Source organism: Acomys minous (genome assembly GCF_964271855.1).
Source record: "Acomys minous genome assembly, chromosome: 11".
Lineage (NCBI taxonomy): Eukaryota > Metazoa > Chordata > Mammalia > Rodentia > Muridae > Acomys > Acomys minous.
Genome location: NC_140492.1, coordinates 100,180,336 through 100,203,059, shown reverse-complemented (window position 1 = coordinate 100,203,059; position 22,724 = coordinate 100,180,336). Strand labels below are relative to the sequence as shown.

General features: G+C 45.6%; 1 protein-coding gene across 2 annotated transcripts; it reads right to left on the bottom strand.

The window, feature by feature from the left end:
• Positions 1–15,413: 15,413 nt before the first annotated feature.
• On the bottom strand, positions 15,414–22,676 carry LOC311608603 (disks large homolog 5-like). Of its 2 annotated transcripts, none has more exons than XM_084801161.1 (6): positions 22,310–22,676; positions 19,744–19,903; positions 18,361–18,504; positions 17,310–17,469; positions 17,006–17,121; positions 15,414–15,896 (listed from the first exon to the last, which is right to left on the bottom strand). In XM_084801161.1, exons 1-6 carry the CDS (start codon positions 22,332–22,334, stop codon positions 15,731–15,733), a joined length of 771 nt encoding a protein of 256 aa, XP_084657287.1. In that variant the 5' UTR covers positions 22,335–22,676; the 3' UTR covers positions 15,414–15,730. The 2 variants fall into 2 exon arrangements, with proteins under 2 accessions (XP_084657287.1, XP_084657286.1); XM_084801160.1 differs by lacking the exon at positions 22,310–22,676 and adding an exon at positions 20,942–21,145.
• Between the last annotated feature and the right edge of the window lie 48 nt (positions 22,677–22,724).

Here is a 22,724-nt window from a genome sequence, read left to right as displayed (position 1 = left end):
GATGCTGGGGTTTTCTTTTTCTTTTTTACTTTTTTTGTTGTTGGGTTTGTTTGTTTGTTTGTTTGTTTGTTTGTGGGACAGTCACTTATAACCCAGCCTAGCTTTGAACTTGCTCTGTATTTGAGGATGCCCTTAGATATCTGAGCCTCCTATCTGCCCCGCCCAAGTGCTGGGATTACAGTCATGCACCACAAGGCCCAGCTCAGGAGAAGGTTAGAGCCGTTCTTTCCACTGTGAAAAGGTAACGCAGAGTTCACTTTTTCCCAAACAGAAGGCGTTTCGGTGCCCTAGAGAAATGAAACTTCAATCATTAGGAGTCCCAAGAGACTGGATGCTGAGACCATGGCCATTCCTCTACAGGTGGCCTTTTCGTTGAGGAAACCGATGAGATCAATGTTTAGGATAAGAAATGGGAATTGCTCACAGCATCATCAACATACATGAATGAGTAACACACAGAGCCCCAAAACTCATACAAATAAGTGATAATTTATGTAAGATTGATGGGATAACATTGGGAATCTAAAGGGTTGCTCAAGTGATGACATTACCAAGACTCTGATTTCCCCACCATTTTCTGGTCTGTTCACTTCTGCATGTTTTTGCTCATTAGTAATGTTTTGTTTTGTTTCTTTTTTATGATATCATGAAACAAGATTTCTACCAATTTAGCAATCTCACTGAGATGCTTTTCTGTCTCTGTGACAACCTTCTGATCTTAAAAGGATCAAATTCATTCTACTTCAGCCACATTCCTGGACCAGTTGCCTGCATAATAATGGGATGCATAATCAGCCATATTTGGGTAATGAGTGAGCATCCTGGATGGACATTGGATTACTACAAGGAAGTTCTGTAGATATGTCAAAACTATAGGTCAAAATATAACTTTTATATTTTGACAGTAAAGATTCTTTTGTGCCTTCCACAAGATATATCTCCTATGCATGGTTCTTTATTAAAAATCTCTCAGGCAGGGCATGGTGGCACATGTCTTCAATCCCAGCACTCAGCAAGGCAGAGGTAGGCAGATCTCTGTGAGTTCGAGGACACTCTGGCTTATGAAGTGAGTTCCAGGACAGCCAGGGTTGTTACACAGAGAATCTCTCTCTCTCTCTCTCTCTCTCTCTCTCTCTCTCTCTCTCTCTCTCTCTCTCTGTGTGTGTGTGTGTGTGTGTGTGTGTGTGTGTGTGTATGTGTGTGTGTGTGTGTGTGTGTATGGGGGTATGGGGGTATGGGGCCATATGGTGTGATATGTATGTATGTGTAGTCACACACATGCCACAGTGTATGTGTGAAAGTCAGGGGACAATCTCAGCTTATATTCACTGCTCTCCACCTGTTGTGAGACAAGGTTTCTTGTTTATTGCTGCATGTTCCTAATGATCTGACCCAAGAGTTTCTGGGAGATTTTTGTGCTTTTGCCTCCCATCTTTCTTCAGAAGTGCTGGCATTACAGATGTGTGCCGCCATGCTGTCTTTTCATGGCTTTGGGGGCTCCACACTCAGGCTTGCACAGCAAGCATTTTTGTTGACTGAGTCATCTCCTAGCTCTTCCATATGCAGGATTCGAACTTATAAAACAGATGAGATGGGACAACTACGGAAGGTTCAGAGATGGAGTGAGGTTGGAAATTATACCCGCTCAGCTTCACATGATAGTATATTAGTCACAAGTCACTTTGGGGGAATTGTGGGAGTTTTATTCAGCCTCCAGTTTTTAGATAACCTTAAAAAAAGATATGATTGTTCAAATTGAAAATACAAATGGATACAAGAAGGGATTAGAAAACGTGCTGGGAAAACCTACAGCTCTATAATGGATTATAAGAGAAGAAGATGAGATCTGTTGGCCAATCCCCACCTTTGACCCTTAGAGGTGATGTTCCCTAGACTCACTAGCAAGGTAGAACAAAAGACAGGTTTCACACTCCCATTTTTCCTACTCCAGATAGAATCTTTGGAACTTTACAGCATTAGAATAAGCATCCACCCTACTATTTACTAGGTGTATGTACATTATTGAGTCAGCCCTTTCCCTTCCATAACCTGCTTACTCATGTGGGAAAATATGGGGATGCACTCTTTCACAGTGACATCATGCAGGTTGGATAAAGGATGCCCAGATGAGCCTCCCATCTTCAAGCATAAAGTAGGCCAATAAACATATTGGTTGCTCACCAGTGTGGGTCAGAAATCTAGGGACACAAACTGCCAGCTGTGCAGCTAGTAGACCCTAACACTAAGGACAACACAGGTACTACCATTGACACTGAGCCTGATGCTAAAAGCCATGCTGCCATATGCCAAGGTCCTGTCCAAATGCCGTATAAATCCCATTGCATCTCGTCCCTACAGCAAAGCAGGTCCTATCATTGCCACCACTTTACAATGAGAAGACAATCCTCAGCAAGCTCAGTTGGCTTCTCATGTGTCTCCAGCTATGTGACAATAGCTGTGTTTGGATAGCCAACAAGGGTTTGCCAAAGTGAGAAATGACCGCTTTGAGATCAGATGAAAAAAAAATCTACTGCCGGTCAGGATGGTTTAGGAATTGGCCTTGATGTCACCATGTGGTGCTCTGTAAACACGATAAGCTCCATTATTCCTTGGGGGGAGGGGACTGGTGGGTGCCGGTTAGCAATGTCAGATTCTGTGATTCCTCAGTTTGGAAGAACGGACTTTGAGCAAGAAGCAAGGAGTGAGACTCCTTCCTCATCCTCGTCCCTACCATGCCAGCCTGTCAGAGGCTGTTTCTCTCCACAGGAGCAACCCCTCACCCTGTGTTTCAAATCTTCCCTTCCTGTTTCTCTGGGGAGACCCTTGGCCTGGTATCCTTTGATGGGAGAATCCTTTATATATCCACCTGGCTTCTGCTTTGGAGTCTTTTCCAAGGCCGTTGTACGTATCCTGCCTTCCTACCCCAGCCCTCACACCATAGTTTTCAGAGAGATTCGCTTGCTTTATACATCATGAGGGTCGACGCTCTCAGGCTTGAATGACTCACTTCTGAACAGCGACAGTTTTTAGGTAATCTTCTCAGACCCCCAAATCCCATGCCACTGGGGTGATGCTGCTTAAAGAACAGACATTGCTGTTGTCCCCCTGCCTTATACACAAGGCACGGGAGAAGCAGAGGGTGCCAGGCCCCCCTGAGCGTGACAACAGAGGAGACAGGCTAGAGGTTACAGGCAGCTGCTTATATATTCTTGTTTCTGAAAATTCAATTATTCTAATAACAGCAGCAAGCAGTCCTACTCACTTCAGCCCACATCATCTTGGTGTCAGCTCTTGAGATGCACTGTCACACTTCAGTGGGAATTATAACACTAAATTTTGACTGAGATGCGGCGTGCCTTCCCACTTTCTCTTCTCTTCCCTTTGCTTACTCCAGCTCTTCAAAACCATGGATGTGCTTGGTAGGTAACACAAAAGAAAGAGCATTTCTCATTTTAAACCTGTCCTGAATGAAAAACTTTGTGGCTGGTATATTATCCCATGTTGGCTACTACAGTGAAAAGACTGGAGGCTGGCTAGGTTTATGAAGAAAGGTTTGTTTTGTTTTGTTGTTTATTTGTGTGTTTATGAAAACATATTTTTATACTATATATTCTGATTATGCTTTCATTTTCCCCAACTTCCCCCAGATCCTCTCCACCTACCGAATTGCTAACCAAAAAGGTTAGCAATAATGATGATGATGATGATGATGATGATGATGACGACGGCGATGACGACAATAATACTAACCACAATAGGACAAAACAAACAGAAGAAAAAGAATCAAAGAAAAAGCACAAGAAATAACAAAACAGAACATAGATGCTGGGACACACACATCCACACATACTAAACGCCTATTTTTAAAAAGTCAGAAACCATAATATATAAGAAAAATATCTACAAGGTTTTTTAATGACCAAAAAAAAAAAAAAAAAAGCATTATGAGACAAGACAAATAATAAAAACAAAACAAAACCCTCCATAGGTGCCTTGAGTTTGTTTGACTTGAACATCTATTGCTGGGGACATGGGGCCTGCTCTTGTGTGTAATTTACATAACCCAGGGAGGCTCCATTGGAGGAAATGAACTTGTCTTTTGTAAGTGGTTGTCAATTGAAGATAGCTTCTGAGTTAGGGATGGAGGCTGATGTCTCATTCCCTTCTCAGTGCTGGGACCCCATTGGGATTTTTGTGCAGACCCTGTGCGTGCCGCCACATTTTCTGTGAGTTCATACATGTTTGTCAGTCCTGTTGTGTCTAGAAAGCCTCGTTTCCTTCCTGTCATCCGTCCCCACTGGATTTTTACAAACTTCCTGCCTCCTCAGAGTTCCCTGACCCACAGGAGAAGGATTTGATGTAGATGTCTCTCTTAGGACTGACTGCCCCAGGGTCTCACACTCTCTGTACACTGTCCAGTTGTGGATCTGTCTGTTTGTTCTGGTTTGCTACAGGAGGAAGCTTCTCTGATGATGGCTGAGCATGACACTGATCTCTAAGTATAGCAGAATGTCATTAGGAGACGTCCTTAGTATGTTCCTTTAAGAGAACAGTAGCATTTGGTTTTCCCTTGGGATCATGGCATATCTAGTTTCATGTTCTTGGGCACCCAAGCAGTTCCAGGCATGGGTTCCATCTCATGGAGTGGGCCTTAAATCCAATCAGGGTGATTGGTTATTCATTGTACCAGCATATCTTACAGGCTGCTCACCACTATAGTAGTCAGGGTTTGTATATAGGTTGGTGGTTTCCTTTCTTCTCTGATAGCGTACAGAATCCCTTCTTGTACCATGAACACTCGGCAATAGGGATGAAGGCTCTAGGTAGGCACCAGCTTGACCTCTCCTTGTTTGATGAGTTGTGTAGGTGTTGGGCTGTCTTAGAGCAGAGATTGAGAGAAGGTCCAACCAATGCCTGGCCCAACCCAAGACCCACCCCATGGGAGAGAGCTAGCTCCTGACACTATTAACAATACTCTGCTATGCTTGCATACAGTTATCCTCTGACAGGCTCCACTCAGCAGTGGTTCGAAACAGAGGCTGAGACTCACATCCAAATATTGGGTAAAGCATATGGAGTCTTGGATGAAGGATAAAAGGACCTAGAGATCCACAAAAAGACCAACAGAGCCAATTAACCAGGGCCAGAGGTGCCTGCAGAGACTGAAGCACCAATCAGGGACCATGCATAGACTGGGTCAGGCCCCCTACACAGATGTAGCCAATGGGCAGCTCATATGTCTGCCTTTATATGTTATTTTGATGTTTTCCCTTGCAGCTTTTTAATATCCCTTCTTTGTTCTTCACATTTAGACTTTTGATTATTACCTGGTGTGGGGAGTTCTTTTCTGCTTCAGTCTATTTTGTGTTCTGGATGCTTCTGTGCCTTAATAGGCATCTCTTTCTTTGGGTTAGGGATGAGTTCTTTTATGATTTTGTTGAAAGTATTTTCTGTGGCTTTGACCTGAGTTTCTTCTCCTTCTTCTATTCCCATTATTTATAGTTTTGGAAAAGCCATAATATATCCTCTTAAATCCTTTCTAGAACAAGGTACCTTTAAATTCTTAACAAAATTTAGTTACTAATACCAAATATCCCTCCAGTTATGAGCATTTCTCCATGTAGACCTTTACACACTCACACTGACATTAAACTGAAGTCACCCGAGACATCTTTTCCTTCATCCAAATTCAAGAGCATCTGAATTTGCTCTGATTCAAGAGCAAAAGGCTAAGATCTGAGTTATTTTCTTCAGAGCCATATTGCTGTTCCAGAAAGAATGTTAAGAAGGCAGAAGATAGAAGAACTTAGTACCAGCATTTGTTTGGTAAGACAGGTCTTTGAGTCTCCATATTCCTGCTAGGAGCCAGAGATGGAGGATGTAAGGGTGACTCTTCACTTGTGTATCTACTCCAGGGGTGTGGGCATCTTTGGGTACCTTATATCTCATGTCTCACTGTCTGTCCAGCATTTTTTTTTCAGGACTCTTCCTAAACTGATCACATTATAGGCATGACTTTGCTTCTTAAGTTTACCCATATTTATCATCACAGAGTTATTGTTGTTGTTGTTTTACTGAGCCAAAAATAGAAGCATTTCTATTTGAGGCATTGTAATCAAATGACCCTATTAAGCCCAGCCAGTTCTTCTGCCTTATGAATCACTTTGGCTGTATTGTGGAGCATCACTGATATTTTTAAGAAAAAAAAACTCTCTTAGTTCTGTTAACAGAAATGCCTTTTCTTTCTTTTCTGTCATTGCTCATTGCCCTGAAAACTTCCTTGTGTTTCTCATGTCCTTTAAAGCCAGCACATCATTCCAATTCTGGCCATCATCCAAGGAGAGGCTGCTGAATCCATTAGGCTGAGAGGGTCCCATTGAGCACTGCCATGGAAGATGAAGTGGCTATGATGACTTCACATGAAAGTACTGGAATAAAAATGAACGCCATTCCTGACACAGCGCCTAACATGAGGCAAGACGGTAGACATGTTTGACCTGGACGGTATCTTCCCCTCAAGGGAAGGGAACAAATTTCTGAACCATGGCTCATACACACTACATTTAAATGAACTGACAAAGGGAATTGGTCTTCCTGAGTGCCGGGGTCCCATGTAATTCATTGGCAGCACATTTACAATCTAGGCCAGTCTCCCTCATGGGCACTATTTTTCTTACTGAGGAAAGTCACTGGCTTGTCCTTTCTCTCCTAGTATCTGTGACTGTGCTGAAGGCTCTCCTCATGCCTCCCTCTGTGGGGGAGGTGCCTACTCTGCACAGCTTTGTGCCAACATAAAAATGACAGGCAGTCTTCCTGTCAATGGAAAACAGTATCAATTTCCCCATGACCATCTTTATGAAGTATTACAGCCTGGTAATCAATGAGAAAGGTCCTCATAGATACATATATTTTAATACTTGGCTCCCACTTAGTGGACCTGTTTGGGAAGGATTAGGAGGTGTGGCTTTGTTGTAGGAGGTATGTGCTGGGGGTGGGCTTTCAAAAGCACACACTGTTTCCGGTTACCCCCTACCCTGTCTGTCTGTCTGCCTGTCTTATGCTTGTAGATCTGATATAAGCTCTCAGCTGCTGCTCCAGCACCATGCCTGTTTTCCTGCTTGCCATGCTTCCCACCATGGTAATCATAGTCTAACCCTCTAAAATTGTAAACGAGCCCCCAATAAATTCTTGCTATTAAATTGCCTTGATCATGGTGTCTCTTCACAGCAAAAGGCAGAGAGAGAGAAATTGGGCCCGGTATGGGGTTTTGAAACCTCAAAGCCCACCTCCAATGACAAACAAACCAACAAGGCCATACCTCCTAATCTTTCCCAAGCAGTTCCATTAACTGGGACTAAACATTCAAATATATGAGCCTGCGGGAGGGAGGCACTTCCGTTCGAACCACCATAGGTGGCCAATTGTATGTGTCTGCCTGCCTAAACTACAGTCCCCCAGTGAGTCCGTCAATCACTAATCTGGGTGTTGCAGAGAATTGTATTTTGTGATTGAAATCTACAATACATTTACTTTAAACAAGTGAGGTCACAGGAGAACGGTAATCGTGGTGGGCCTGGTTCAGTTGCTCTAAAGGCTTAAAAGGAGCAAAACTAAGACTCCCCTTAAAGAAAAGAAATCCTGCCTGTGGTACACTGCTTCAACCCAGGCTGAGATTCCAGCCTGCTTTGCTATTAGCTGCCTGGGGTCTTCTAGATTGTCTAGCAAGTCCTCACACCTGTGAATTCTTTATAAAATTAGTCCACACACATACTAATTCTTTATAAAAGGTCCAAGGAAAGAGAAAGCATGGCAGAAAGGAGAGATGAGGGGATGGAAGGAGGAAGAGGTGGAGAGACAGATGTTATGGTGTTACGTTGAGGGTTTGGTTACTTTTTTATTTCCTGATAAACCTCATGGCCAAGACAAGGACTTGTAGAAGGAAGGGCTTATTTGGGCTTACAGTTCCCGAGGGTTTGGGTTCATGACGGCCAGGATAGCATGCCAACAGGTAGCAGACAATGTGACTGCAGCAGGAAGCTGAGAACTAAGGGCTCACATCTTGAACCACAAACAGGAAGCAGAGAAAACAAACTGGGGAAGATGGGAAGTTTTAAAACTTCAAAGCCCACCTCTAGTGACAAACTTGATCCATCAAGGGAACATCTCCTAAGCCTCCCCAAACAGTGCCAAAAACTATTCAAATGCTTGAGACTATGAGGGTCATTTTGTCAAACCATCACAGTGGGTAAATTGTTATCCCCCCCCTTTTTTTTTTTTAGTTTTTCAAGACAGGGTCTCTCTGTGTAGCCTTGGCTGTCCTGGAATCACTTTGTAGACCAGGCTGGCCTCGAACTCACAGCGATCTGCCTGCCTCTGCCTCCCGAGTGCTGGGATTAAAGGAGTGCACCATCACCGCCCGGCTATTTTTAATTTCGTTATCTGTAAGACATAGTGAGAGGTCCTCAAAGGCTTGCTACAAGATTTATATTTGATTATTTGATCTGAGACAAGGCATGGTAACTGGTATATAGTAGGTCCTTTTGCAGTCATCACATCATCATCATCACCACCACCACCATCATCATCATCATTAAATATAAAGAATCTATGCTTTTTCTCACAGCTTATTGATGATTCTCTCCCACCTAGAATTTGAATCTGATTTTTAGTCAATTCTGACTGAAAATCCTAAGTCTGCCTTTGCCGCCAACAGTGGAATGTCTCTTCCATGGTTCTCATAGCTCCCATTAGAGAATTTCAGCACAGCTATTTTGCAGTCACCTAGCTCTGAGTTGGTGCGCAGTTTACAAGGGCCTTGACCTAGCTAGACTGGGCTGTGGCAAGGTTCTCTCAGAGGCTGTGGGCTGATTTCAAGTAGCCTTGATACACTTTCCTTTATATGCTCTCTTCTGGGTTATTATCAAATATTTATACCTCAAATATTTCTTATATGCTGATCACTTTATCTCTCATACTCCACTTATATAAGATGCTTCATGGTCTGTTATGTCTGAATCTGGGCTGTATCTCACACTGAGTGTATGTGTGTGTATGTGTGTGTGTAAAATATTTGTTTCTTATATTATCAACTATCAGTAGTATTGGACATTTTAGCTACTATTACACACATTAATATCACACACAAAACAATGCAGCAGAGTGGAGAGAAATTGCTAAATACCTTAGAAATATATAGATAGTATTTCAAGTCAAGACAGTTAGGTGTGGCTAGTAATGTGCTATTTAGGACTCTCAGTAAATAGTTAAACATCAGTTTCCCAGAAATATGGAACAAAGCTGACAAACTTTCAGCATCAAAGAACTCAATTAAAAGGGAAAAGTAAGAATGTATGCTAGTACCCAAATTGCAAAATGGATATCTGAGGATTAGAGGAGAATTCTGGAGATGGTGTTTGCCCTCAAAATGATGTAATTATGTTTTCATTTCAAATATTAAAAATACTAAAAATAAATGCTTGACTGTTGACATTCTCTCTAGGAAAGAGGTTGACCTGCACTGAAGTGTCCTGCTGGTCACTGGCCTTCAGATGCAGAGGGGCTCTGGCTAATTCTGCCTAAGACTACAAAGTCAGGGCTGCCTGGGAAGACTGATGAGTGGGATGCAGAGGAAGGATGGAGCCTGGCTGCGGCCTCAGAGCATCATTTGATGGCTCCCCTGTTTCCATGTGCAGAGCCCAGTGGGTAGATAGAGAGACCTCTCTTCTTGCCTCTGAGCTCAGCTGATGACTTGATTGGGTTAACAGAACGTTATCAACTGTGGTCCAGGTACAAGATGGAATTGATTTTTTTTTTCCTTTGGATTTTGTTCTCGACTGAGTGGTTCCCACAAATCCTCTGCTTCTGTCATTCCTGGGCTTCTCAGAAGGAGGGACTATGAGGCAGACAAGGAGGAGATAACGAGCCTATTTATTCCAACTGTCTCAGCCAGTCCAGCTATCCCCACGGAGGCTAATTGAAATCAGCCCACAGCCACTGAGAGAACCTTGATACAACCCAGACTAGCTAGTCAAGCCCCCTGTAAACTGCCCATCCACTCAGAGCTAAGTGAATGCAAAATAGCTGTGCTGACATCCTCTAATGGGAGCTCTGAGAACAATGGGAAAGACATTTTGCTTTTGGCTACGAATGTAGACATAGGATCTTCAGACTGAATTAACTAAAAATCGTATTAAATTCTATGTGAAAGAGAATCTTCAATAAGCTGTGGGAAAGGTCATACCTATGAGTTAGAAGCCATCACTGGGACACTCCAATATTTAAAGTATGAGAAGATGGGGCTGCTAGGCAAGGAATTACTATAAAGTGTGGCCAGTGATGGAAAACCAAGAGAAGAAGATAAACGGTGTCGCTTTTCATAACTGAAGAAGTAGTCAAGAGCTGGGAACGGCCAGTAGTGACTGGTACTATCGGCAGGTGGAGAAAGCAGAGTGACTGCGTAATAGACACGGGATGATCCAGAAGAGACAGAGATTAATGCAGGATAGTGAGGAAGATAAAAGACATTGAAAAAGAAGGAATTGCTCGGTGTGTGTGTGTGTGTGTGTGTGTATGTGTGTGTGTGTGTGTGTGAAAGCAAAACAGTCCCTACAGTAAGCAGGTGTGGAGGCTGTGCGCTGCTGGGAGATGCACTGCCAGGTCATGTGCATCCTTTTCCATAACGTTCCTGTTCTGACTGAGACTCTTTTTCATCCCTATGAGCTATGATGTGCTTTGACTCAAGTGGGAGATATTGTCTAGAGCCCTCAGGGATTTTTTTGGTTGTATTAAAAGACAAAATTTTTCCCTTACAGGTTTGATGTAAAACTCTAATTAGGTTTGGATAGCAATTTACGAATCAGGCAACACCTCATTCATAAAGTAGAGGCAACTATGAGAAGCAGTGATGGTTAATATGAATTGTCAACTTGACAGGCTCTGGAATCATCTAGGAGACAAGCCTGTAAGGGACACCTGTCAAGGGACACCTGTGAGGGACACCTGTAAGGGACACCTGTGAGTGACATCTGTAAGTGACAACTGTGAGGAACACCTGTCAAGGGACACCTGTGAGGGACATCTGTATGTGACATCTGTGACACCTGTGAGGGACACCTATCAAGGGACACCTGTAAGGGACACCTGTGAGGGACATCTGTAAGGGACACCTGTGAGTGACATCTGTGAGTGACACCTGTGAGTGACACCTGTGAGTGACATCTGTAAGGGACACCTGTGATGGACACCTGTCAAGGGACACCTGTGAGGGACTGTTTAGATTGCAACACCCTCTGGGCACACTTGTAAGGGATTATCTTGCTTGGGCTCATTGAAATGGGAAGACACTCTAAAGAAAGGCAGCATCATTCTCTTGGCTTGGGTCCTGGCTGCATGAGGAGGAGGAAGCAGCGGAGCACAAGCATCCCTTGCTCTCCTCTTGCTGGCTGCAGATGCAACGTGACCAACTGCCTCAAGACCCTGCTGGACTGAGTTCTCTACCACGGTGGACAGTAACCTCCAACTGTGAGTCCAGATAAACCCTTTCTTCCTTACGTTGCCTTAGTCAGGGCATTTTATGCCAGGAGCAGCCAAAGTGACAAGAAATGAGCTGTGGAGAACAGACAAAGAACAGAAAGCAGGTCGGATATTATATTCCCTTCTGTGCAGAGTTGAAACCACTGGGAATTCTGTATGTTTACCCCAGGTAAATTGAGCCCTTGAGAGAGGTCTCTGTCAATTCCAGTCTTTTTTTTAAAGTTTTTTATATTTTTAAAAAAAGATTTTATTTGCTTATTACATATACATATATGCAATGTTCTACCTGCATATAACTCCTGCAGGCCAGAAGAGGGCACCAGATCTCAATATGGATGGTTGTGAGCCATCATGTGGTTGCTAGGAATTGAACTCAGGACTTTGGAAGAGCAGCCAGTGCTCTTAACCTCTCAGCCATCTCTCCAGTCCCCTCTTTTTTTTTTTAATTAGCCTGTTACAGAATTCACCTTGCTTATTTGAACCATAACACATGTGACTCCATTCTGGTTTGATCTGCTCTGTTGGGACTAGTCCAAGATCTTGGTCCAAAATGATGGGTGCAGTGAGGCAAAACTGTGCTCTCAGGTAAACGTGAGGAGAATCGACTGTTTGCCACTTTATGCCTACTCATAAGTAAGCATGCTTATGATCAAAATCACATGCATTAATGGAAGAAACATGTGCAGTAAAAAAATTCTTATATGACCAAATCTACCAATCCAAACAGGGAAGCACCTCACTGTATGACCTTAGTAACCAAGTTCTTCCTTCTCTTGAACCCCACAAAAAGAAGCCTCAAATAATATTAAGGCCCTTGAGTACTCATGTAGCCATCAATCTTGACAGTGCATTATTTTTTTCTGTTTATACATAAAAAAATTAGACTGTGTTTAATATGGACCTTAAAATAACAAGTGACAAATAACTTGTGGTTCTCAATGACAGAGACCAATGGGAATGCCAACATAGGCCCTTTGCTATTGCCAAAATTTTAATCTTCATAACAAGCAGGATGGCTGCCATGTTAAGGACAAATAAAATTAAACTTCAAATTTTTTAATTGGTATTACTTCTTTAAAAAAATATTTGTTTTGTTTTATTTTCATGTGTACGGGTGTTTTGCTTGTATGTGTGTCTGTGTGTCCCTTGCAAGCTATCTCCATACTTTTGCAAATCTATGTGACGCCTGATTGCTGGTTCTTTGGCTAAGAGGCCAACAATCTGGAAACACACACTCATCCTCAGACACCAGCAATATTTGTAAGCATATGCTTATGGTATTAGAAATTCTCTTCCCCATCCCAGTAGCCACTCCTATCACGTCCGTTTTGTTTGAACGGCACAGTCCAGAACTCCTGCGACGAGGCTGCTAAACAACGATGATGTTTCCAAATGTTCCTGGAAACACTTCCAGATTCTCCCCCCCACCCCCTACTGTCTAGGAGGCAGCTTCTGCTTAGGTGTAGAGCTGCACTTCCAAACTAACAAAGTTAGGAATTCAAAATGTCCGCTTCTAAGGTTTGAAAGCCTGGGATTGTTGTGTGCGCTGCGTCTCCACTGCATAACTCATTCCAATTAGAGAGAAAAGTATGAATCAACAGCCTCTGAGCGTGTCCTAGAGTTTCTATTGCTGTGATGAAACTCCACGACTAAAAAAAAACACGCTAGAGAGGAAAAAGTGTATTCAGCTTACACTTCCACTTCCACATCACTCTTACCAAAGAAAGAACTCAGGAGAGGAACTTTAACATGGCAGGAACCAGGAGGCAGGAGCTGATGCTGAGGCCATGGAAGGGTGCTCCTTTCTGGCTTGTTTCCCATGGCTTGCTCAGCACCAGTCCAGAGATTGAGTTCTGTCTCAGGGCAAAAGTACAAAAAGACAAGGAGCTGGGGTTAGGAACAGTTCATGGAACTCGTTGGCAGGGGGACATGTTAAGAGGCTCCTGGGTGACTTTCATTGTCTGCAGGACCTGGCAACACCACGTCTTTGATTCTGATGCCAGCAGTGGACACTAGAAAGGCACTAGAGCTCAGAGTGCCCGCTGTCTGGGTCATGGAGAAAGGCAACTCAGGGAACTGTAACCATTTACAGTCAAGTTGATAAGAGAGCAGAGAGCAACCTAATGGTCTGGCTTGGGTTGTGAGAGCTGAGAAAAACCTGGCTGATCATCAAGCTGTGTGGCCATGAAGGGTACTGGCCTTGCTCTCCATAGTGACCCCTTAAAGGGCAGTATAGCCTTTGATAGGTTGATATAAAGCTATGGTCCTCATGCACAAGTGCCAGTAGGAAAAGCCTGGTTAAACTACACATGTGCAGCATTTAAGAAGCAGCCAAACACAGGCTCTTTCCAGCTGCCAAGATGAACAGGAAGGCCCATTATGAAGCATAGTAACTTGGGAGTATGGCCTAAAGCTGGTCTCGTCTAGTGTCCTGAGTGTCTACACACCCTTTCTTGTTAGTGTGAGCTCAGAAAGAGACGGTTCCCTATGGCAGAGGGGAAGGGAAGCCTCCACCCTGCTTCTCCTGCTGCTGAGCTTTGAAAGAGCCTGGGTTGCCAGCAACTGTCTGGAGACCCACAGGATTACTTCCTCCACACTTTCACTCTCTGACTCACCTCCAGTCTAAGAAGTCAGATTTATTCCAAGAATCAGAGAAAGCATCACCTGGAAGAAACACTTGCTCAATACACTCTGAGATCTGTCCTGGCAAAAGGGCAGCTTCAAAGTCCCTCTCATGTCCCGGACTCTGCACCAGAAACATGCAGCCCGTGCTGCAGGCTCCAAACACCATGGCTGCCTTGGAGATTATTCTCAGCACTGCTTAGATGAAGATCTTTTTCTTCTTATCAGAAATGATTGATTCCCCCATCCCTAGCCTGCATGAGGAGCATCTCAAGTCTCTGTTTTACCACAGGTGACTTCTCCACATTCTCCTCCTTGAAGAGAGGTAAGAGATCTGTTGCAAAACAGAGAAGAAGTGATGACAGGGCACGATCCAGAATCCATGGAGAACAGTGAGGTACAAGAGCCCCGCGTGGATGCCTGGCAGCCTAAGATGATTAGCCATGCACCTGTCCCCACACAGCACAGACACACATCCATTTGACTGGGCGTGGTCCACTCCAGCTAATGCAGTGCATGCACAGGAAGGACACAAGCCCAGTGCAGGAGCTGGAGTGATGGCTCCTAGGTGAAGAGCAATTGCTGCTCTCTCAGAGAACCCACATGGCGCCCAACCATCATCTCTCACGGAGGCTCTGACTCCCTCCTCTGAGGGAACTGCAAGAACGTGGAGCAAAGACTTACATTAGACAAAATACATCTTCACATAAAACAAATACAGGTGACTCCAAAAAACAAGGAAAACACCAAAAGGCAGGGCAAAGGCCAAGAGCTGATAGAAAAATCTATTTCCCACCATGACTTGGAAGGCCATTCTCTCTGTCATCAGGAATGCTGTATGGTAAGAAAAACAAGGCACATGACCAAGGTTTCCTGATTTGTTTTACACCCCTTAGTGAAGGTTTTCATTTCCTCAGAAGGTATACAGCTGTTCAGGTGTTTTTTCTCAATGATTTGGTTCATGGACCCAATAAGGAGTCTACTGTATTTTAGGGATAGATAAATACATGACATCATGGATAGAGTATGGTACTAATTCCATCATAAGGCGTGTCTCTATGGAATAAGCCACACTATCAACACCAAGACACCATGCCCTTTGTAGCCATGGTGCCTGGAACGTACAGATATCCATCTCTGCCTGTGAGTTCTTGGGATACAAGAGGGAAGCAGCACATCTGAACAAAAACATGGCTTTAAGAGTGAGGAATTGAAAATTATACTTTTAATCATAACAAATACATTTTTCATAACGGGCTGTAAAAGGGCCATCAACATTAACAGTGAATATCTTTAGAAAAATTGAAAAACAATAACAATAACATATAACATTCCAATAACAAAATCAAAACCAAAATAGGTAAAAGCAAAAACCCAAACCAAAACACCAATAGAAAATTATGCTCAGCAGCATTCCCAGATTTAGTAGCACAGACCCACAGGCTGTGGATGGTCTTGGACTCTTAGTGGCAAGGTGGTCACATTAGTCCTCTGAAGGGGTAGTGTCAGAAAGTAAAGGAAATCAGACCCAGAAGCAGCCTGGCTGACTCAATGGCTAGATAAGCTTGGGGCCTATTCACACAAAGGTGACAAATTTAGATAAAGAAATGTCATCCCAGGCATTCCATGGCTGCTGGGGATGGGGCTCAGCAGGTGGCTTCTGATCCAGCTCTTCCTTCTGCAGGAGGAGGCTCTCCTGCTGGGCTGAGGCCAGGTTTAGCTCATGCTGCAGTCTCTCAGACCTGGGAGAGAAAGACAGTTAAGGCACAGGCCTAGTGGAGATCTGCCCTGTGAGCTGTCAGGCTGCTACCTCCCACCTCCTCAATGGCACTGGACAGTTAACATGATGTTTTAACTGAAGTCATTGGAACTCCAATGAATAAGAGTCTAAGAGCTGGACCTGGACATTTCCTCAGCCTTAAGCACATGTCAGAACATGGACTAGGTCCTGTATGATCTCTGTTCTCTTAGGAAGGCGAGGATGTTCTGCTACGGTCCATGGGCATCCTTTTGTAGCAGTAGCCTGCCATAGTCAGCAGCATAGGAGGGATGTGCATGTTCTCCATGATGAGCTACTGATGGACCACATCATGTTATAGACATGATGGAGCTTTGCAACCTGTGTGCCTCGACAAGGTCATGAGACCAGCTCACTCCTCCTGCTCAGGAGGCACCTTGCATCGAAGAAACATGCAAGGTAGGGTCTGTCCTGCTGGGGTAGCATTTCTTGAGTTGTGTGTGTGAGCACAACAACCCGACACAGGCTCAGGCACCAAACAGAAACCTGTGTTTTCCTTGGGGCTGGAGCTGCCAAACTGCATCCTGGCTCTCTAAGGGAGTGTGCCACAGAACACTCCTGGGGAGGTTCTGATCCTCCCTGCAGCAGACACAGCCGCTGGCTTCATTCTGGAAACACCTTCACCTGTTCTCTCCAGAGAACCCTCTTCACCGGAATGGGTAAACACTACAGATCAGGGTTCAGGGGAGGGATTCTGATCGATCCAGGGGATGTTCCTACATAAAAATATAATTTCAGCCAAGTGTGCCTGTGGGCACCTTGAGATCCCAGACAATGGGAGGCAGATGCCTATAGATCTCTGTGAGTTGAAGGACACACTGCTCAGAACATATTAGGGAGGACAGGGGGGAGTCCCAATGCCTCAGACACATGGGGTCAAATATATTGTCCTGGACAGAAGTTCTTGTTGACTGGCCCAGCCCAGTACTTTGAGGTGTTCTTTCTCTGCAGTGGCTCTTAGCTTTGCTGGTGAGGAGAAGCCGATAAAAGACAGAGGTCCCAGGTACAGAGACCCAGATGGCATCACCCTCTCCTCCCAGCCTAGGCTTCTACCTCAGCTGGAGGACCAGCATCTGATGTTTCAGGTTTAAGACTGAGTCCCTCTGCCGCATGGCCATCTGCTTCTGCTTCCGCATGCACTGCAGCATTTCCTCCAGTCTCTCTAGCTCCTGTTGGTTACAAGGCCATGCTTAGTGGAGGGCTGCTCACAGGCATGCACAGGCTTCCATGCAGGAGCAAAAATATAGAGAGGATTTCAAGAGTAGAGCGTGAAAGCACAGGCGGATGGATGAGCGGATAGGCAGGTCACTGGCCAAATGTGGTCGGACATTAGCCTGACCCAGCTGACTGCCCCTACCTGCTGCTGCTTGGTCTGGAGGTCGCTGGTCTCCTCTCGGTCCTTGCAGACCTGCTTCAGCAGGGCCAAGTCCCCTTGCATTTTCCTGTTCTCCTGCCTCAGCATCTCCACTCTCTTCTTCAGCTGATTTTGCTCCATCAGGAGTCTGCTCTGGAGGTTGCTGGAAACACCCTCTGCAGAGTCAGCCCCTGCCAACCTCCTGCTTCCAATCCCTATATCCAGCCCCATAACCCTCTCCTGGGCCCCAAGTTCCCATGAAGAACTAGGAAACAGCCCAGTCGGAAGCTGCACTTAGAAGATCACACAGAGAGAGCAGCCGGTTCAGGGTAGATTGGACACGTTCTAAAGTTCCCAATACCTATAAGGACGTTATAAAGTCCCCAACACTTAAAGGGATCCATGCTCTTCAAAATGGTAGAGAAGTCTCCACCTGTCCTTTACCTTCCAAGGTCATGCGGAAGCATCAAAAAGAAGGGGGCATGGCAGGCACATAGAGGAAGGGGAAGCTGGCTATCTGGATGAGACCTGACACACTGTGGCCATATGGTGGGGGAGGAGGTCCCCTTCTGTCAGAACTCTAGGGGAGGGGAGTAGGGCAGAAGAGGGAGGGAGGGTAGGAACAGGAAGATACAGGAGAGCATAACATTCGGGATGTAACTGAATAAATTATAATAAATTAAAATTTAAAACAAAGATGGTGACAAATACCCTCAAGGAGGCACAGGAGACCCAAGGGGAGAACATTCTAGCTACCTGTTCCTTAAGAATAAGCTCTGTAAACTCTGACTGAACCCCTGAGGCCCAGGGCTGCCTGACACCCCTCTCAGGCTCAATCCTTTTCTATCTAGAAGCCCCTGGAGCTGGAAGCACAATGCTGGGAGCGGCTAACAGTCTCCTTCACACTTAGCACAACTGAGTGGAAGAGGCACAGGCAGGCTGATGGCCAAGTGACAGAAGGGATAGAACCAGAGTTGGGGACTCTTCAGCTGAGAAACAAAGACAGGCTGTGATGGCCATTCCGGGAAGGGTTGGGGTCCCTGATGGCACTTACCGATAGAAGCTAGTCTCCTTGTCCAGCTCCCTGACGTTCTCTGAGGCTTCAGCTTTCTCTTTCTCCAAGTTCTGGAGGTCCATCATGAGCTGTTTGTGCTCCTTCTTGAGTTTCTCCATAAAAGGATTTGGCCTGTTGTAGGGCCTGGCCCCAAGAGCAAAGAGCCACATGAACACAGGCCTCAAGGATCTGGTGAAGTCGGGCTGTGCCCTGGACTACCCAAACCTAGAAGATTCCACATTCTGGGCCCTAAGTCCTGGCATGTCTTGCTACTCAGGAAACTTGATTATGAGACAGCAGCAGAGGCTAGATGCCCAGCTGAAGGGTGCCCTGACATTTCATGAGCTCAGAGAGGAGAGTCAGTCAGCCACAGGGGCTGGCTACCCCATTCTGTTGCCAGTAGTCCGTCCCCTATTTCTCAGCCACCCAAAACCTGTGTTCCATTCTTTCTTCTTCCAGAGCAGTGACAGACCTGGGTGACCACTACTGCAGAGTCAGACTGTGCACATAATTCTGGGGATGAGACCCAGCATCAGGACAGCTTCATAAACTACCCAAGGCCTTCCAGTGTCCTCCAATCTGACCACGTAGGCCAAGGGCAGCCCTGCTTAAAATGCAACCTCCAGAACTCAGCATTCAAACTGTGAGAGAGGCAAAGCCTCAGCCCCTACCATAGAACCCTGAGACCCAGAGTCTTGTGAGACACATAGACATGAAAATATGTACACACACACACACACACACACGCACACACACACACACACACACACACACACACACACACTCACTCACTCACAAACACACGCACGCAAGCCCGCGGGATAAAGAAAAAAAGATCGTCCTAGAAGAAGAGACAGAGGGAGAAGACTGGGGTGCTGAGGAATTGCATGAAGCAGTATTGTCTCAGAGTATAAGGCGTAAGTCAGGGACAACAGTGTTGATCTCCAGGCCTTCCAGTCATGCACTGAGACAGAGCAAGTGGGACCAGGACACTCCAGCTGTTACCAGGAGCTTCCAGCACTCAATCACTTGCCAGGCAAGTTAAAAAATAATCTCATCCCAAACTCACAGCAGATAGTATGTCACACAAGCCACTAACTGTGAAGGTCTTTCCAAATGCATGCTGGGAACTCACTTTCCCACTGCCTCAATCCCTGTCTTCTGTGATCAGGCCACAGGATCTGAGGAAGCAGAAGAGGCCTCTCCCCATCTCAGTCTGCCCAAACTCATGCCTCTCCTCTGGGAAGCATCGAGGCACATGAGGCTGGGCACAGAAACACCCTGGAGGTGCAGCCTCCTAGAACTCATGACCTTAAAAGGATCAAGGTGAAGGTGACATTGCAGACCCAAAACTGACGCCAGGGGATTAGACACAATGAATACCTATTGTCCAAGGATCCTTCTGTTAGGAGGATCAAGCGATCCCGCAGGTCATTCCGCTCCTGGGTTATCACCTGCAGCTGGGTAGTCAGCCTCTCCATTTCCTCCCTCCTCTGCCTCTTGGAGAGGTGGTTTGTGGGGGATGATGGCTCCCCACTGGCCCCTGTAGGGAGAAGAACTCAAGTGAACTTGCCTAGTGACAAGGCATAGAGTTTAAACAGACAACCCTGATTTCCATACTGGCAGAGAGCGTGGCTGGCACCCAGGGACATGGTAAAGATTTTGTCCCGGGCCTGAGATGCCTGCTCTGTGGATCTCAGCTCTCCCACCACTCTTCAGAGAAGTGGCTGTCTAAGCAGCCGTGTGTTTTCCCCGCCTTTCTGCACATGCTTCAGTGACCACAGAGATGGCCTCTTCAGGCTCATTCACAACTTCACAGGATGCAACTTGGCTTCAGAGCCCTTGAGCCTGGGGTTACAGAAGCCAGGAGAATAATGGCACCGTCACAAGCACTTAGGCGCTGTGGACAGGCCTGGACCCCCTGCCTTGTCACTCTAGGACAGTGACTGTGGATTCAAAACCCATCGAGTAGCAGAACAGGATCAGCAGAGTGATTAGTTCTCCCCCCGACAGACCAAAATGCTCCAGAGCTGGCAATAAGGATCCAGTATCTGTCTTGGTCCACGACCTGTGACAGTTAGTTTACACTAGAGATTTGCTACTCACCCACAACTACTGATTCATAAACACATAGATGCCACTGTCAGGGAGAGGTGGTCAGAGGAATTCTGAGAATATAAGGTCACGGCCCAGAGCATGTTCCTGTCTGTTACTGCTGTCCCATAGCCAAGGAACCTAGAAGAATCCAGTGGGATTGAAGTGCTGTGTTGCCCTGCCCTAAATTGGGAAACAGTGATACTCCTTGACTCCTGACGGTCTTCTCCCATTGTCCCCATGTTACCCCTCAATGCCCAGTAAGAGTAAAACCTTGGAGCTGCCAGTACAACAGCTTTGATTTCCCTTACTCCAGACTCTGGGGATGGATGAACTACTCTTATGGAATCCTGAACTTTCAGGAAGATTGATAAGCAAGGAAGTTCATTTGATTCCTGGAGCCTCCTGTTCCTTTATTCAATTGCTGAAAAGCCCAGCTCAAACCCACCTCCTCCAGGAGGCTCTCCATCCCCTGCCCAATACTCACTGCGTCTTCCCCAGAACCGCCTCACTCTTGGTGGTTTAACCTCAGCTGGAAGCCCAGCTTCCTTCTGACTCTCTGGGGTTTCTCTACGGGCCCCATTATTTCTTCCAAGTAGACTCCTTAGTCTGGCCAACATTTTGACAAGACCTATAGGTACTGAGTGAGTGCCCTTACAGCAGTTACTGTTGCTACAACAGTGGTGACATCACAGGGGATGCCAAGAGCTCTCCAGGATACAATAGAATGTCCAGGAAGGGAGTGCTGATGTCATGGGGAACAGCCTTTGCCTCCTTGCTAATGTTCTCCTTGTACTTAGCAGAAGCTGAGGTGCCCTTTAGAGCATTCTCTGCTGGACATAGCCATTGACCACCACTTCCTCCCTAGCCAGATATCTGTCTAGGCTGGATTGGAAACAGCTTAGCTCTTCCCATGTGGGGAACTGGGTGTTCACTTTCCAAACAGCGCTCATGAATGCTTCGTTTGATCCTCAAAAGCCCTTATCCATCAATATGAGAAATTAAATAGTAGAGAGAGCACACCAGGATGGATGTGGAGGAAAGGTCACCTGTCTCATGTGTACAGGGCCTTGAAAACACATCCCAGGAAGAGCACACAGAGCTAATTGCAATGGGGCATGCTCGTTAGGAGGTACAGTCATAGAAGGGATGTGCTTACCTTTTGAAAGTTGCCCCAGTCGAGGTTTAATAAGAAAGATGCAGAGACCTGTGCTGTTTCTATAAAACTTAATATAAAGTCCTGATGCTCAGGAGCTCTGTGGGGCGTTCTTGGATCATGTGAACAGCAGCTGCCAGGCATGTATGTAGAAGGTGTCATTCCAAAATTATCAGAAGCAGACAAGCACCCTACCTTCAGCTCAAAAAGGTAGATTCACAGCCCCATCGATTATGATGAGATCCAGCAGAGTATAAAAGTCGATATATGGGAGGCTCTTGTGCATCAGGTGACAGTGCCATGTCCGGACCGTCACAACAAACACCAACTGCAGTGAGCATGGCCAGAGCATGACCCTCAGATGACCTGTCTCTATCAAGCCAATTGCTACTTGCCAAATTATGGAGGAAAATCAGACCATAAAACACTGCAAATTATTAACCATGCAGCCCTTGTTTGAGCAGAGAGAGTCATAATGTGTGAGGTTTGTCATAACTCCAAATGTGGCTGCTAATGGTGTAATTGGGGGCCAGTGAGACATGCTAAAGAAGCAAGTCTGAGGAAGTGGGGACCTGATATCACCATTGCAGGTGTGTGCTCCTAAAACATGGAGAATGAGTTACTGGGCTGAACTCTTGATGCCACACACATCCCATCAGTGATGACTTGCTATCCATGTAGGTGGCAAGCAGGACTTACCCAGGATCTGAGGTGTGTCTTCCATGATTAAGTTAACGCCAAAGCCACTGTGAGGATTCAGGATTCTTTCTTCTCTCTTGATAAAGCCCTCTGTTTACAGAAGGGTGGTGACACTGTGGAGTCAAGGAGCCATGACCTTGAAAGCAGTAACTATGACTCCCACTACAAACAGCATTCTGGAGTCTTCTGCTCCCTGAACATGGATAGACTCTACCTGATTGTAGTTTTTCATGTCTCAAGGCTGTAGGTTTGGACCTGGTGAGTGTCTGTACATGGCTGTGTAGGAACAGTAAAAGTTCTACAATTCTCCAAGCTGAGAACCTAAGAGCCTTCACTATCAACAGCTGAAGTTAAAAGCAGAGAGCTGTGTGTAGATATAAGGTTACTGTGTACTTTAAATTCTGATGTCCTGTCT

Coding starts and splice junctions, on each gene's coding strand:
- LOC311608603 (XM_084801160.1), bottom strand. CDS start 21,074: ATGTTGGCCAGACTAAGGAGTCTACTTGGAAGAAATAATGGGGCCCGT. Junction 17,122..17,309: donor TCCAGACCAAGCAGCAGCAG/GTAGGGGCAGTC, acceptor TGTAACCAACAG/GAGCTAGAGAGACTGGAGGA. Junction 15,897..17,005: donor ATGCTGGTCCTCCAGCTGAG/GTAGAAGCCTAG, acceptor TTTCTCTCCCAG/GTCTGAGAGACTGCAGCATG.